General features: G+C 37.4%; 1 protein-coding gene across 1 annotated transcript in view; it reads right to left on the reverse strand.

The window, feature by feature from the left end:
* Positions 1-16,725, reverse strand: part of LOC126416438 (T-complex protein 1 subunit delta) — a 100,460-nt gene that overhangs the window by 50,667 nt on the left and 33,068 nt on the right. The window contains exons 3-5 of the mRNA XM_050084161.1: positions 16,418-16,507; positions 6,139-6,390; positions 3,788-3,883 (exon numbers count right to left, since the gene is read on the reverse strand). Of these exons, the coding sequence (XP_049940118.1) occupies positions 3,788-3,883; positions 6,139-6,390; positions 16,418-16,507 (438 nt within the window). The remainder of the gene's footprint in view (positions 1-3,787; positions 3,884-6,138; positions 6,391-16,417; positions 16,508-16,725) is intronic.

Here is a 16,725-nt window from a genome sequence, read left to right on the forward strand (position 1 = left end):
TTTTGCTCTCTACCCTCAACTTCAATTCGTATCTTATTCATTGGTAACTGGGCACAAACTGTAGTGCCACTACCAGCCTTTACGTATGGCTAGAATTTCTTTGAGTTCTGTGAAAGATCACTTGACAATATTCTGCAATTGAAGGCATCACCCATTGCTCTCTTGAGAGCCAAACATGTTTCATTCTATCTACGGCTCTACACTTTGTTTCACACCTGTTATGCAGTAATCTCTGTTTCTTTGGAAGTTTGTTTACAGTGACTGTGTACCATGGAGATTCTCTCCCATTATGAATTGTTCTACTGGGTACATATTTATTCAGTGCATGGTCAACTATTCTTTTAAACATGAGCCAGAGTTCCATTCTCAGTGGTATATGATACTACTGACTTTTTATTTAGTTTACTGAACATGTGTGTCTTTCTACTTGTCCTTTGTACCTTGGTAATCACTGCTGTCACAAATGGGTCATGATCAGTGATACCAGTTTCAATGTGGGCATCATCAAAGAAGTCAAGTCTACTTGTTGCCATTAGATTTAATATATTTCCATCAAGAGCAGTGTTACTAACTGTCTGTTCTACGTAGTTTTCAGAGAAGACATTCAGTAAAGTTGCATAGGATATCTTATAACACCCACCACTAACAAAACTATAATTTTCCCAATTAATTGTTGAATGATTAAAGTCTCCACAGATTATTACAGTACAGTACGATTGGGGAACTTACAAGTGAACTGTGGTTTTCTCTGAAGTTTTCGGTTATGTCAGAAGACGAGTCTGGTGAGTGATAGAACGATCCAATTATTGTTTCATGGAGACCCTTGATACAGAGTCTTGCCCGACAATCTCACATGCAGCTTCAGTTTCTACCTTGGTGGATACGAGTTTCTCAACTACTGTGACATACACCACTATCATTTCCTTTTGCCTATCCTTTCAATATAGATTTAATTTTCCCTAAAAATCTCACTGCTATCAGCTTCACATTTCAACCAGCTTTCTGTACCTAGTATGAAGTGAGCTACACTGCTTTCCATGAGCACTTCAAACTCTGGCACAATGTTAGAAAACCTGCTGTAGTAATTAAATCACAAACACCCATTTGCTACAAACTGCTCATAGAATATGCAAAGGGCAATGAAAGCTTCCAAAAATTCTCAAAAATGCACATTTATTTGCAATGATATACAATGAAGTTCAGGGGTGATGTATTCTTTGGAAGAACTATGAACCACAAACGCTGATTTGCTACGAAATACATTGCATATCTAAAACACTAGTACCAATTTCTTATGAAAATATAGTTCTAAGTGTCTGAAAATTCTCAAGATAACCTATTTCTCACTTCATTGTACCCTGTTTTGAATCAGGATAGGCCCACTGTTCTCAAAAGTTTTAAAATTAAGTTGAAACCTATAACTGAAGATAAGAGTAAGAGTTTATTGCGGCACTCGTGAATGTTCAAAATTTTGCATTATGTTGCAATACAAATGAATATTGATGCAGTCAATGAAAGATTACGCAGAAATTACCCAAACAGTAAAATAGGCAAATCTAGAACTCTAATTTGGCACACGATATTATACAAGTGGTTTCACACAAAGGAAATAAATGGGCACGTTGCATGGATTTTTCTCTTAACTGCTTCTGTGCACACTTTTACACTGACATGCTGAAGAAGTACACTGCAGTGTTAGTTTACCTTGACCAAAATCACTAATATGTGCAGCACCAACAAAGCATGTCTTCTGCATGTTGTTTCGGCTAACATATTCGACGCTTGGAGCAAATAACGAAACAAAGCAAAAAGATAATCACATCTGGTCAGTATGGCAATGCCTCAAGTTTGTGTAACAGAAGTTTCCCACTATGTAAGAAAATAACAGTTAATAACCGTATAACTTTTTTGAAACAATGAAAGAAGATGATAGAAACACATTATCTACGACTTTACGGCATTTAATGGATGTCAGCGAGGTCTAATCTTAATAACAGATGACTTATAAACCATCACATTCCAAGCTAACTTCTGACATGACTGCATTGTTACACATTTTATACCAACAGCTTTTGGAAAAAAAAGATTTTTCTAGTCACAACCTTTCCTCACCTGAGTTCACTTATGGCTTTATACTGAATTAAATGCCCCACCAACGAATGTTGCTCTAGTTCTATTGTCATTTTCTGTCCACTCAGTTTCTGTTCTTACGCATTAACCTGCTCAAGTATTTGATTTTAACTAGTTCACTGCTTGTCTGCATTTTCATTTTGACCCACTTCTCTCTCACATTTTTCTGGACAGACTTCCATACTATTAAAAATAAGCACTACTTCATAATGCAACTCAGTAACTTCCACTGTGTTTATAGCTTTTCAAAACACTGCTAGACCTATTTTACAACATTCTGCAGATTACAATTATTTTGACAAATTAAATTTCAGTCTGATAATGGATTTTTTTTAAAAATATCATAATACCATCACATTTAAACACATTGAAATTTATCCATCATACTTTATAAGGGGAATATGAAAGATAAATCATCAACGTAAATAAACTACCTAAAAAAAAGAAAAGAGAGAGAGAGAGAGAGAGAGAGAGAGAGAGAGAGAGAGAGAGAGAGAGAGAGAGAGAGATTCAAACAATGTTTTTACATCATCTGGTAGGAAATTTTAGTTCACTTTATTTTACTAGCGGGTATTACATATCTTTTGAAGCTGCATCAAATTACATGAATTTGCAATATGCTCTTCTATTAAAAGATTTCACTAAGTACACTATAACTGCACTAGTGTGTAACTGATAAAGCCACAAAAAGAAAGTGCACTTTAAACTTGGCGTAGGGAACAGGAAGCATTGCCTAACTTTCAATAACCGTGGAAATACAATTATTATACAGAATGAACAACATCAATAATTTCACATATCTGTGGTAAGTATGGGGCCAAAAGTCTTGCTGTAATGGTAACACAAGTTTCCATAAAATTACCAAAGTTAAGCGCTATCGGGCTTGGCTAGCACTTGAATGAGTGACCATTGGGGTCTACCAAGTGCTGCTGGCAAGAAAGGCCCATGTGACGCTACCAAAGGAGCTACTTGATTGAGAAGAAGTAGCTCTTGTCATGAAAACTGACAACAGCTGGGTGAGCAGTTTGCTGACCCCAAGCCCATCTGCATCCAGTGATGCCTAAGGGCTGAGGATGACACGGCAGCCAATCGATACTGTTGGGCCTTCTGAGGCCTGTTCGGAAGTAGTTTGGTATTAGTGATACATTTGGAATATTTGTATAATGTGTGATGCAGAAAAAAGAGGAAATTTGGCAGAACATGCACAGTGAAAGGTCCAGTTCCACAGGTTATGGTGTTAGAACATGATACGTTAACCACAAAGTATTAAACTGTCACATTCCATCCTGGATTTTTCCCACTGATTTAACCACAAAGTGTATTACCACAATGTGCCCAAGATTGCATTTGCAGAGCAAGTACATCGCTTTCTGAAAAATGTTGATTTATAGCTGATATCCCCCAATATTTACCCTCACTGGTAAGTTACCTTCCACAAAACACTAACCTTGAATGTGTGTTCATTTTACTGGCACCCACAGTACTTTCATTTCTAGCTCTTAGACTAAGCAGCATTTCCTCACCACTGCAACATGTGCAGCTTCCAGTAACTCATCAGAATTATTTCACACCTCCATAATTAAAAAAGACTACATAACTAAAGGAGTAAAACTATAAGGAAAAAGGGCACATATTAAGTATATTATCACTGTCTCACCTTCAGGTCAACATTGGTGTCTTGCGCAGGGTCAATCACTTTGAGGACTGCATCTACAGCTATTGGTGCCAGTAAGCTGGACTGTTGTGATACAACCTGTAAATATACAAAAATTAGAATTAAATATTCCAACTATGGGCACATTAGTGTACTGCCACAGCCCTTAATATCAAAACATACTGTAACTGAAAACAACACAATAATGGTGACTAAGGTAGCAGATTGCTATAAACATGCCTCACTTTTAGTAAGAGAAAGTGTTTACTACACTCTCCTAAAGTTTTATTATTTCCCAAATATCAGATACCCTTCCACCCTCTCTATAGCCTACAAACAATTCTCCACAAACCTCAATAAACAACCATAATACTTACAACGAGCAGTCAAATTAGAATGAGACAGATGGAAAAAAGTAAGTAAATTGTTTATTATCTCAAAAGTAATTGCCAGAGTTTCTTACACATTTATCCCACTGACAGGCAAGATGGTCAACATCTGTGGTTGCCCATGGAACCATGATTGTACACAGATGTTTATCTCTTCCTCCATGCATTCCCGATCCCTCCCTATGAGATTTCCATATTTTTGAAGCTCTGAGAAAATACACTTGTGGCTGTCAATTTGCTGTGGTAAATGATGTGCGTACCTAGAGACAATCATGGTTCTATAGGCAACACAAACCTTTTTCAATGAAGGCTTTCACAATCTTGTCTCACAGTGGGATAAATGTATTAACAGTTTGGAACTACTTTTGATATGATTGTTTCCCATCTGTCTCACTTTCATTTGACTGTCCCCTTACAATTTTTCAATCGGAACAGAAGTTTTACTGAAGTACAAACATGAACACATCTCTCTATTACAAAGTAATTGTGTATCCCTTGGCTTTTATTACTTCCCTCCCTCCCCTCCTCTCCCCCTCAAAGCATCTTAGCAGCTTTGTCCTCCAATGAATTGCTTATCACACAGTGAAGTGACCAACAGTAGGCAGCCATCACATTGTATTCCAATGGCCTTTATACCACATTTTCATCACTTTGGTGAAAGCACACCTTGTCCCCAATTGCTATCACCAAAACTTTCTGGTGTATTCGTGCATTGGTGGTGGTGGTGGTGGTGGTGGTGGTGGTGGTGGGGGTTAAGGTTGAAATTTCAAAAAGTGAATCTTTAGGCTCATGAAATGGCATAACTTTCTGAAATTTTCCAATATGTTGCCTACAACAGAAAAAACATCCTCCATCTTTGGGTAAGACCTTCACTAGCAGTATCACTAAACCAAACTTAATGTGTGGTGGTTGTCATAGAACTGCTTTTCAAATCACACGGTTCTTGTGCAAGAAGTTGTTCTTTCCACGCTCCAAAAATTTTTCTGCCAGGCCAGCTTATTTTGGACCAATGTTGCCCCCCTTGACCTACTATTCAATATATTAATTATACTGTTAATTGTATGAAATTTATACACTGTAGGCAAATAAAATTTTAACACCCCGAAAAATACCAAATAACGGAATTTTATTTATTGGGCATACACAGTATAGTAGAAAGTAGTACACTGAGCTGCTACCTCTTAAATCAACAATAATCTCTAATCCAATTGGGTATTGAGGAACTGAGCTCGGATAACATACGATTATGTCATTCCATGCTGCTTCAGTTTTATCCTCTGTTTATCAATTGTACTTGCTGATGAGAGTTGAGGTGTCAGTCTCTCAGGGGTGGGGAGGGGGGTATATCAACTGGACAGTATATCTGTACTCTTTGGCACTAGCCACACTGGGCATCTCAGATGCCATACAGCCTCGAGAATGGCTCTGCTGAATCCATCAATTCCATATTTGCATGACAGCTGGGATTATGGCTACTGTGAGCATTAATATTGCTGACATAAACTGCAGTCTCAACTGGCCACTGTCCTGAGTATGTAATTCCAGCACACACTGGTACTGCTCCCCCTTACACAAATAAATCCTGTCACAAACAAGAGAGGCTCGTTATGTAACCTCTCCTTACATACAGAATGTAGATAGCATTACTCCTACCTACCTCATGCAGTTGCACTGAAATGTTATTTAGCTGCACATTCCTGCATGTACCTGCACTTCATGCCAATTTGATTTGTTTCATGTCGTGATCAAGGTGTTGCATTTTTTGCCCAAAACACTCTTAGCCATTAAAACCATATTTTGTTTAAAAAACTGAGTTAAATGAAAAAATGTGGGTGTTATGGCTTTATTACTACCATATTAGTGTTCTGCACAAGTTGCCATCACTGGACTGTGTATGTAATTTTCATCACAAAATTAATTAACTCTGGACAAATAGTTCACAGGACTAAGAATCAGTAAACAAACCTTAGAATTAAGTGCAGTTGCTGCTGAACGTATGAGACTGTCCCTGTCTGCCAGAGATACTGGCTGTGACATGCCAGAAAGGATCTCCACAGACTTGGCAGCAGCACGCTGGAATGCATCTGAAACTACTGTCGGGTGAATGCCACGTGCCAGTAACTTCTGTGCTGCTTCCAAGAGGCTGCCAGCGACGACGACGACACTTGTTGTTCCATCTCCAGCCTCAATGTCTTGTGCCTTTGAGAGTTCGACAAGCTGTAAGCAAATGTAAAATGTATATGACGACAAGCAAGCAAACATGAAATAAAAGAAAAATGTTCAATGCTTTCCTAAATTCTACAAAAATATATATCGGTAAAACACTCAGCATAATCATAGGTACTTTTTTTAGCCACTTTACTGATTAGTGAGAAATCTGATGACAACAAAGTCCAAATTTAGTTAAATGGAAATACTGTCTTGAAAAAGTTAGAAGACAAACATCTACAAAAGTAAAACACAGTCAATGGAATGTAGTGGGTTTAATCAGATGATAGTGGGAGAATTACATTAGGAAACAAGACACTAAAAGTGGTGGACTAGTTTTGCTATCTGGGCAGTAAAATACCAGATGTTGGAAGTAGTAAAGAGGATATAAAATGTAGACACCTACAACAAAGAAAGCAGTTCTGAAGGTATCTGTCTTCAGTGTAACCTTGTTATGGAAGTAATAAAAAATAAATGCCGTGTGACTAAGCCTCCCATAGGGTAGACCGTTCGCCAGGTGCAAGTCTTTCGATCTGACACCACTTTGGCAACTTGCGCGTCGATACATGGAAGTGAAACATGGACAATAAGCACTTCAGACAAGGAGGAAAAACTTGCTTTTGAAATGTGGTGCTATAGAAGACTGCTGAAGATTATACGGATACATCGGGTAACTAAGAATCTAACTGGGGAGAAAAGAAATTTATGGCTCAACTTGACTAATGGAAGGAACTGACTGACTGGACACTTTCTGAGGCATCAACAAACTGTCAATTTGGTACTGGAGTGAAGTGTAGTGGGTAAAAATTCTAAAGGGAGATTAAGGGTTGAATACAATAAGCAGGTTCAGGTTGGTATTGGCTGCAACAGCCATGTAGATTACATAAGACTTTCGCAAGAAAGACGTGTGAAGTATGAAACCAGTCTTTGGATATCATCATGACTGGAAGAACAGTCACTGAATACCAGTCTGTTGCTACTTAAATACCAAAATTTTGTACAAAAGCCTTTATAATAAAGAAGTTGTCCTATTTAATTGAAGCCACTATCTTAAAAGATAGTCCCATGAGCCACAGACATCATTGACGTAGGGCAGCTTATGTGTCTCAACAATACCACAATGGAGGTGTCAGTGGAGAGGCCAGACAAACGTTCCTGAAGAGGCACAAGTAGCTTTTCAGTAATTGCAAGGGCAACAGTGGATGATGGATTGATTTGGCCTTGTAACATCAGCCAATATGGCCTTTGTGTGTTGGTACTGTGAATAGCTGAAAGCAAGCCAATTAACAGCCATTACTTTTCCCACGGACATCTCAACTGTATGGTTAAATGATGATGGCATCTTCTTGGGTAAAATATTCCAGAGGTAAAACAGTCCCCCATTCAGATCTTTGGACAGGGTCTACTCAGGAGAAATGAAACTATCAATCTTCGGGTCTGAGTCTGGTACGTTAGATCCCCAATCAGCCAGCTAGGTTAGTAAATTTGAAAATGAAAAAAAGATAGATTAAAGTTAATATAATAGAGGGAAACATTCCACGTGGGAAAAATTATATATAAAAACAAAGATGAGGTGACTTACCGAACGCAAGCGCTGGCAGGTCGATAGACACACAAACAAACACAAACATGCACACAAAATTCAAGCTTTCGCAACAAACTGTTGCCTCATCAGGAAAGAGGGAAGGAGAGGGAAAGACGAAAGGAAGTGGGTTTTAAGGGAGAGGGTAAGGAGTCATTCCAATCCCGGGAGCGGAAAGACTTACCTTAGGGGGAAAAAAGGACAGGTATACACTCGCGCACACACACACACATATATCCATCCACACATACAGACACAAGCAGACATTAGGTTAGGTTAGGTTTTATGTCTGCTTGTGTCTGTATGTGTGGATGGATATGTGTGTGTGTGCGCGCGCGAGTGTATACCTGTCCTTTTTTCCCCCTAAGGTAAGTCTTTCCGCTCCCGGGATTGGAATGACTCCTTACCCTCTCCCTTAAAACCCACTTCCTTTCGTCTTTCCCTCTCCTTCCCTCTTTCCTGATGAGGCAACAGTTTGTTGCGAAAGCTTGAATTTTGTGTGCATGTTTGTGTTTGTTTGTGTGTCTATCGACCTGCCAACGCTTTCGTTCGGTAAGTCACCTCATCTTTGTTTTTATATATAATAGATTAATTTTTCCCACGTGGAAGTTTTCTTCCATTATATTGATAGATTAAAGTTAGATACACTAAGGTGATAGAAGTCATGGGATGTCTCCTAATATCATTTTAACCTCCTTTTGCCTGGCTTAGTGCAGCAACTCGACAAGGCATGGATTCAACAATTGGAAGTCCCCTGTATAAATACTGAGCCATGCTGCCTCCACAACCATCCATAATTGTGAATGTGTTGCCCGTGTAGGATCTTGTGCACGAATTGACCTCTCAATTATGTCCCATAAATGTTCAGTGGGGTTCATGTTCGGTGATCTGGGTGACCAAATCATTCACTCAAATTGTCCAGAATGTTCTTCAAACCAAATGCAAACACCTGTGGCCCTGTGACAACATGCATTGTCATCCACAAAAATTTCGTTGTTGTTTGGGAACATGAAGTCAACAAATGGCTGCCAATTGTCCTGAAGTACCAAACGTAACCATTTCCAGTCAATGATCAGTTCAAATGGACCAGAGGGCCCAGTCCACTCCATTTTGGAGTCACCACCAGTTTGCACACTGCCTTGAGTTGAGTCCATGGCTTCATGAGGTCTGCACCACATACTAACCCTACCATGAGCTCTTACCACCTTGGAATCAGGACTCATCCAACCAGGCCACAATTTTTCAGTCATCTAGGTTCAACCAATATGGTGACGAGAGCAGAAGAGGCGCTGCAGGCAACATCGTGCTGTTAGCAAAGACACTCTTGTCAGTTATCTGCTCCCATAGCCCATTAATGCCAAATATCGCCACAATGTCCTACCTGATGCATTCGTCATACTTGTCACATTGATTCTGCGATTATTTCACGCGGCGTTGCTTGTCTGTTAGCAATGACACCTCTATGAAAACGCCGCTGCTCTCTGTCAGTTAGAGAAGGCCATCAGTGTTGATAGGTAATGCCTGAAATTTGGTGTCTTTGGCACACTCTTGACACTGTGGATCTTGGAATATTGAATTCTCTAATGATTTCCGAAATGTAATGTCCGATGCATCTAGTTCCAACTAGTATTCCATGTACAAAGCCTTTTAATTCTCTTCATGCAGCTATAATAATGTCAAACCTTTACACATGAATCACCTCAGTACTAATGACAGCTCTGCCAATGCACTGCCCTTTTATATCTTACATAAGCGATACTACCACCACCTGTATACATGTATTATCACTGTCCCATCACTTTTGTCACCTCAGTGTATAGTGGGGATTAGTGAACTTCAGTAGCAGGATTAACAGGGCTTTCTGGTCAGGTGAGTAGGGATTTATAAATACAAAATCAGATAGAAGTAATACAGGAGTAAATCAAATAGAGGTAATGCAGGAGTAAGTCTAATTATGAATCAGAAAATAAGAATGCAGGTAAGCTACTAAGAGCAGTATAGCGAACATATTATCACAGACAAGAGGCACAAAGGCAACACCCGCCACAGCAGTACAAGTTCATTTCCCACCTACCTCCACACAAAGGTGAAGAAGACAGATGAGATAAAAGAAATGAAAACTTAATTGTGACACAGGACTTAGAATTCAGCAGTAGGAAATGGAAGACAAGGATAATAGTAGAATATGGATGGAGGAAAAGAAATGAAAGAGGTGGCCACTTGGTACAATTTTGCACAGAGCACAATTTAATCATCACCAACACTTGGTTTAAGTATCATTTAAGGTTTGGAGATTACAAACTGATTATATAATGGTAACACAGAAATTTCAGAATCAGATTTTAAACTGAAATACTTTCCGGGTCAGTAGTGGAATGTCCATAATTTATTGGTCATGAACTTTAGATTAAAACTGAAGAATTTGCAAAAAGACATGAAGTTAATGAGATGGGACCTGGATAAGTTGAAGAACCAGAGGTTGTTCAGAGTTTCAATGGGAGCATTAGGAAATGACTGAGTGAAATGGGAGAAAGGAATACAGTAGAAGACACGTGAGTAGTAACTTCGAGAGATGAAATAGTGAAGGCAGCAGAGGATGAAATAAGTAGAAAGACAAGGCCTTGCAAAAATCCTTGGATATCACAGGAGATATTTAATTTAATTGATGAAAGGAGAAAATACAGAAAAGCTGCAAATGAAGCAGGCGAAGGGGAATATGGATGTCTAACATTGAGGGTGACCTGAAGTGCAAAATGGCTAAGCAGGAGTGGCCAAAGGAGAAATGTAAGTCTCTATACTTCCTTCATTGTAAGAAGGAATCTGATGTAAACAAACACAAATGCGATGACTGGTCAAGAGCCATAGTACAAGCACGCTGCTGTTGTTACATTCTTTGAAGTACTATATTTAACTGATTATAATAAATACGAGGGTTTTTCCCAAATTCGTCATTCAAAACATATAGGGTTGTCTTACATTCACAGATTAAACTACTGCTGCTGAGGCTAACATTTTTACAATGTTTAATAGAGTATACTGGGGTTGTCTTTCGTTTACAGATGAAGCTTTGGATATTGAGGTTACATGTAGATTTATTTTGAAGAATTCAGAAGGGCAGGTCTAGGCAAATGATACTTGTGTTCGAATAAGTTCAAGATTTCCCGATACACCAAAGTGCTAGATACAGTATCAACGTTGCCCACAAAACACATGACATTTGACGCATACAGCACTAGTGCAAAGGACATACGAGAAACTATGAACTAGTCATTACAACAATCATTTGCTCTGCTTAAAATGTGACAAGTTTGGTGAAACACTAGAGGAAATAGCACTAAATTTTATCACTTTGGAAACTCTTGATATATTTGAACAGATTTGCAATAAAAGTTCTATTATATGTATCGGTACCATGTACAAGCAATTAAGTAGCTTTTCAAGTAAAGGCTACATTCAGAAAGGTGAATGTATTACTTCAAAAAACATTACTCGATTCAGAACCGAGATCAATATTTCATTTGATTAGAGAGGCTAATGATTTACTAAGTGGGTTGTAATGAGAAATTCAGACATTGCTCACATATTAGAATAGCAAGTAAATACATTACCATCTTTCAATCAGATTTAGAACACGATGGTGTTATTCAGGTGAAACAAGAAGGAAAACTAATCCAAAATGAAATGCCTAATAAACGAAATCATTCTTATTAAACTGATTATAACTGTTGTGAGAACAAAGTATGGCAGTTCCAACACAAGTCAGTAGATCACAGGATGATCGCAAGCTGAAGAATCGGACAATCATGTTGGTGCTCTTTTATTCATGTATTAATTGCTGTTGTTACTTATGACTTGTACCCTAGAAGACACTGCAGTCCATTTTTCACAGCTGCTGAAGCACAGAACTACGGAAGGGTTGGAGGGAGAACATTGATATCAGCTTGCTGCAGTGAGCTGGTAGAAAATTATGTGACATTACCAAACATGAGAATCTATACCGCATACTTTGGCTTTTTAGGAACATCTACCATGTTTAGACAGCAGTTTGCCTGAAAACTTTTGTAGTCGGAATTGAATTGAACTTAAAATTGTACAAATACTCAAGAACAGTATTCATTTCTGCATGAGGTGGTGAAAGTCTAGGTATGGGGCAGAGGTGTACATGCTTCATGCTATAATGTTATTGACGCTCACCATGAACTAAGATGGGAACAAATGAGGGTGTGTCAGCCCCTTAGTTCTAACAGCCAATGAGAGCGCAATGGGCAGACAGTGTGTTTGGAAGCAAGTGGCACTGTGACATACCCATGTCAGTAGAGAAAGCGAGAGCTGTTATGTATAAAGATAAAAACAGCTGTGTTCTCAGGTCGTATGGTAACCACAACCTCATAAATCACAACATATTCAGAAGAAACAGCCAAATATTTGTGACAATGAAGATATAAATTTTACAGCTGTGCTGTTAGGATGATGATAAAAATAGTGACAGGGTTACTAAGCAAAAAATATTGCTAAAAAGGGTCCACAAATTAATGTAAACCATTTCTTTTTATTACTTTATTTCTCCTGTTTTATCAAAATTTAGACAAACAACAAAATGCATAAATTTATAATATGTCGAATGTTAGCTTTTTAGGTAGATACTTTATGTCAATAAAACACTTTGTAATTCTGATTAGTCAGAATACGTTACACATAAAATTTTCTTCAAAAGAGTCTTTAAAAAGAGAGAGAGAGAGAGAGAGAGAGAGAGGTCATCTTATAATCAAAGTCATCCTATACTCAGGTAAGTACAGTAGGTTCCACTAATGCATTACATATCTTACTACTATGTTGATGTAAATGAAACTTTAAGACATTCTAACGTATTAGGAGTCATCAATGGTTTTCAATCATACTTTGGCTATTTTAATTTAAAAAACAGTGTACAATAGGTCTCTCTGTAAACTGCTGCCTGTGCGCTGATTGTTGCACTGTTAATATGTACTGTAAATATGGCTGACACTGCTTTCTGTTCCATAGTGAAACATGCAGGAAGACTGTTAAAAAGCTGCAAGAAATAAGTTGTTCTTAATGCTTTAAACAAGTTTATAGAAAAATATCTGGTGCTAGTGATACAGAAGACTGCAGATATGACATCAGACAAGGTGACCAATCGACAATTGGATTTTCCTATTTTTTTTTTTTTATTTATTTATGGTATGTGAAATTCAGAACTCAAAATATCAAATCGTGAAGCAGTTTGATACAGCTCTCAGAAATTCTCAAGGAACTTGACAATTTTCCAAGTAACAATAAAGTTAGGCTTTTTTGTAGACAAGCTATGTGGCTTAATCAGCAGCATGGGAGAACAATTGATCGATAACTGCTTTGAATATCACTTTGGTCTTTTTATTTATTTGTTCAATCCAAATACCTAAATCATTTAAATATACGATTCATCAAATATATGATGATTAACGCATACCTAATCATAATTTATGAAAAATGCATGTCATCTTGTTACTAATTACATATCACACCCAAAGTTCCCATTTCCATTGCAAATATAAATTTGCAATTATTTATATTTCATAAAATATTGTTCGTAGTAAGAAAATGATCAAACTTAATTTCTTGGGGCAACAGTGAAAAACCAAATACTCTTTATTTGCACTATAACCATTATTGTATGGTACAGATGAGGTCTCACATGAGCCAGACCATTAAGCATCACAGAAGCACAGAGAAAGTAACTTTTGTGGCATCGAGCACACCATACAAATACTTTGATAACCTTTAAGCATCCACATAGTGCAACAAATTCATTTTATTGGTCACAAGGAGTGATAAGTACTGTGTTCTGAAACAGCACATTATTGCTGTTGTTCCACCACCATCAGTGACATCATCTGGCTGCCAGGATAGTTTTCCAAGTGACTTTCTACAGAAATTAAAGAAACCTGCCAAAAATTCAAATAGTCTGGAGTAAACATTAGCTTAGGATCCCAAAAGAGATTTCTTCTAGCTTTGGCCTTTGAAACTTGAAGAAAATTATCCTCAGGCTTGGGAACCAGTGTGAAAGAAATCCACCCGTGGCTGCTATTGCGCAGCTAATGGGTGTTGCCCCTTTGACAATGGGGATGCAGCAGTGGTTAAGCCAACATGGACCACAGCCACACATTACACAATTTTTCATCTGTATAATAATGTTCCAATAAACTGCAAACTATGCAAATACAAAATATGCTGTAATTTAAAATGAAGTTAAACTAGCCTGTCAATAGCATTGCACAATAAAAAGAAATACTTGCACAAGAAATAAAATGAATCCTTTCCAAAAAATGTCAGGCAGACTGCTATGAACTTCACCAAAATTCACACATTGTGACAATGGTGTAAAACTTGGAGACTGTTTATAAAATGTTTGTTGTACTTGTTATGAAACAACTTTACTATCATGATCCCAGTGCCTTGGTAAAGCACAATTAAATTTTGAAGTTTCTAAACAGTTTGAGTCTGTAATTATTACAGCACAAAAACAGGCTGAAATATGTCATGACGAGCCATGACAAAACACACATCTTTTTTGAGGTTTTTCACGTTCTTCTGACTATCTCACTTCCTATCATCAGGACTTTCAATGTTACCTTTCCCAAAGAGTACTAAGCAAGTGTAGAATAGAATAAAAGATGCCAAATTTAGTTTAATCAGCAGTGGAATGGGGGTATATTTTCAATTCGCCTCCACCTTGTCATTGTCTTTTAGAGTCTTACATGCTTGCACTGCAAAACCAAATTTGTATTTTAGAAGTTTAAAACACTGTCTTTCTAATTCAAAACGTTTTAAAGAGTTTGCAAAAGATTCTTTATCATAAAAGTTACCTAAAGAACCACCTTTCGGTGTCTTTACAAAAATCGTTAACTTTGCCCTCAATTTGTAAACTATTGGAAAATAGTAAGAAAATGAAAATTTATGTTTTAAAACCTGGTACAGGTAAGTTATTACACACAGTTTTAAATATATCGCGCAATTACTTCCGGAGATATGAAAAGCTTAACTTCACATTTTTTAAGCATCTATTTTTTTTGACCAACTTCGCCTAAGAGAACGCAAAAAGTTGTAAAGGATGATCTAGTTTTGTTCCTTTCAAGAAAGTACTGCTGGAGATAAATTTAAAAGTTGCTGAAAACTCACTAACAGCCCACTGTTGATAGCTGCAGTAGGGGGTCATGCAAATAAAGATATCTCCAAAAGTATTTAATTGGTCATCATGCGGCTACACCAATGTTTACAGGGAAAAAGTGCAAATGCTCACACAATATTTTAGCAAAATCCATGACAGTCATGTGGAAATCTCTAGACCACTTGGTATGGAATGACTCTGCAGTTATTTGGAGATGAAGAGGCTTGCACAGGATATGGTAGTGTAGAAATCTGTACCACACTAACCTTTGGACCAAAGACCACAAGCAAAAGAGGGTGAAATAGTTTTTGTTCGACATACCATTCATTCCAATGGATCTCCAGCTCTATCATATGAGAGAACTATCTGAAATATTAAGCGATTCTCTTCATATGTGCTTCCTTGTTTTTTAAGTACTCTTTCTGTCTTATGTGTGCAGTCATATGTGAATTGCTACACCATAAGCTAATTAAAGGTCTGACAGAGGACAATTTCCAAGAGTGCTTAGTATACACCATTTATCATTGCCTTACCTACGTATTAAGTGATTACCTGTATTCCTTCGGTTACCTGTTACATGAAATTTAATTTGTGCATGGCAATGTCTATTTCTTTTATTAATGTCCTGTATTATGTTACACATCAGTTTTCATGTATGATTCAAAACTACTATCAGAGTAGCCCTTGAACTGTCATTTTTGGGTTGCCAATTTCCTTACCTTATACATTATTCAGCACACAATGATCTTCTTGAATCCTCTCTACCAATTGCTTGTTTTCAGAACTACCTAAAATTTCATCATTTCTGTCACAACCATTCTGTTATGTCTGTCAGACTGTCCTGTGCAACATCCTGTTTTCTCTGCAATTCACTATATTAAGTACACAATATTAATACAATTGTCTACTCAAAGAACCCACTTTTCATCACCTAAATAATACATTAAAATAAAAATGTTGGGGTAACTTTTGAAGTGTGAATCACAAATTTTGTTTTAAAAAGTTATGCTTTGATGTGGTATACCTCAAGATGATAGCATGAAGATAACCTATTGCCATTTCTACTTTACACTATGCAGATTCTGACTACGAACTTATACAGTACACAAGGTACTGCTTCATAATATTTTTAAAAATAAGACTTAAGCTGTATGTCTCAACTGTAGTGGTGAAAAATGGAATTCTCACCAGGCAGCACAAAAAATACAACCCCCCACCCACACACACAAATTGACAACAACTACATTCTAGTTAAACAGATGCAGCAATGGGTGGATGAATTTACTTACCAACTTTGCTGCTGGATGTGTGACATTCATCTGCTTCAGAATTGTTGCCCCATCATTTGTAATAGTAACTTCACCATTGCTGGCTTGTATCTGTGGAAAGGAAAAGTTACATGTATGTGAATACATTTAATTCTGTGAAGATTATTTACCACATATGACAAATGTACATATTAAAGCTTATGATGCTCATTTTATCAGTATGTTAACTATATTCATGGTCTACCTACTGCATATGAAATAATGAAAGGACATCCAATAATATGGGCTTCATAACGGAAAGTAGGCGATAGTATGAGAACATGTCTACG

This window comes from Schistocerca serialis, chromosome 8 (assembly GCF_023864345.2).
Source record: "Schistocerca serialis cubense isolate TAMUIC-IGC-003099 chromosome 8, iqSchSeri2.2, whole genome shotgun sequence".
Classification (NCBI taxonomy): domain Eukaryota; kingdom Metazoa; phylum Arthropoda; class Insecta; order Orthoptera; family Acrididae; genus Schistocerca; species Schistocerca serialis.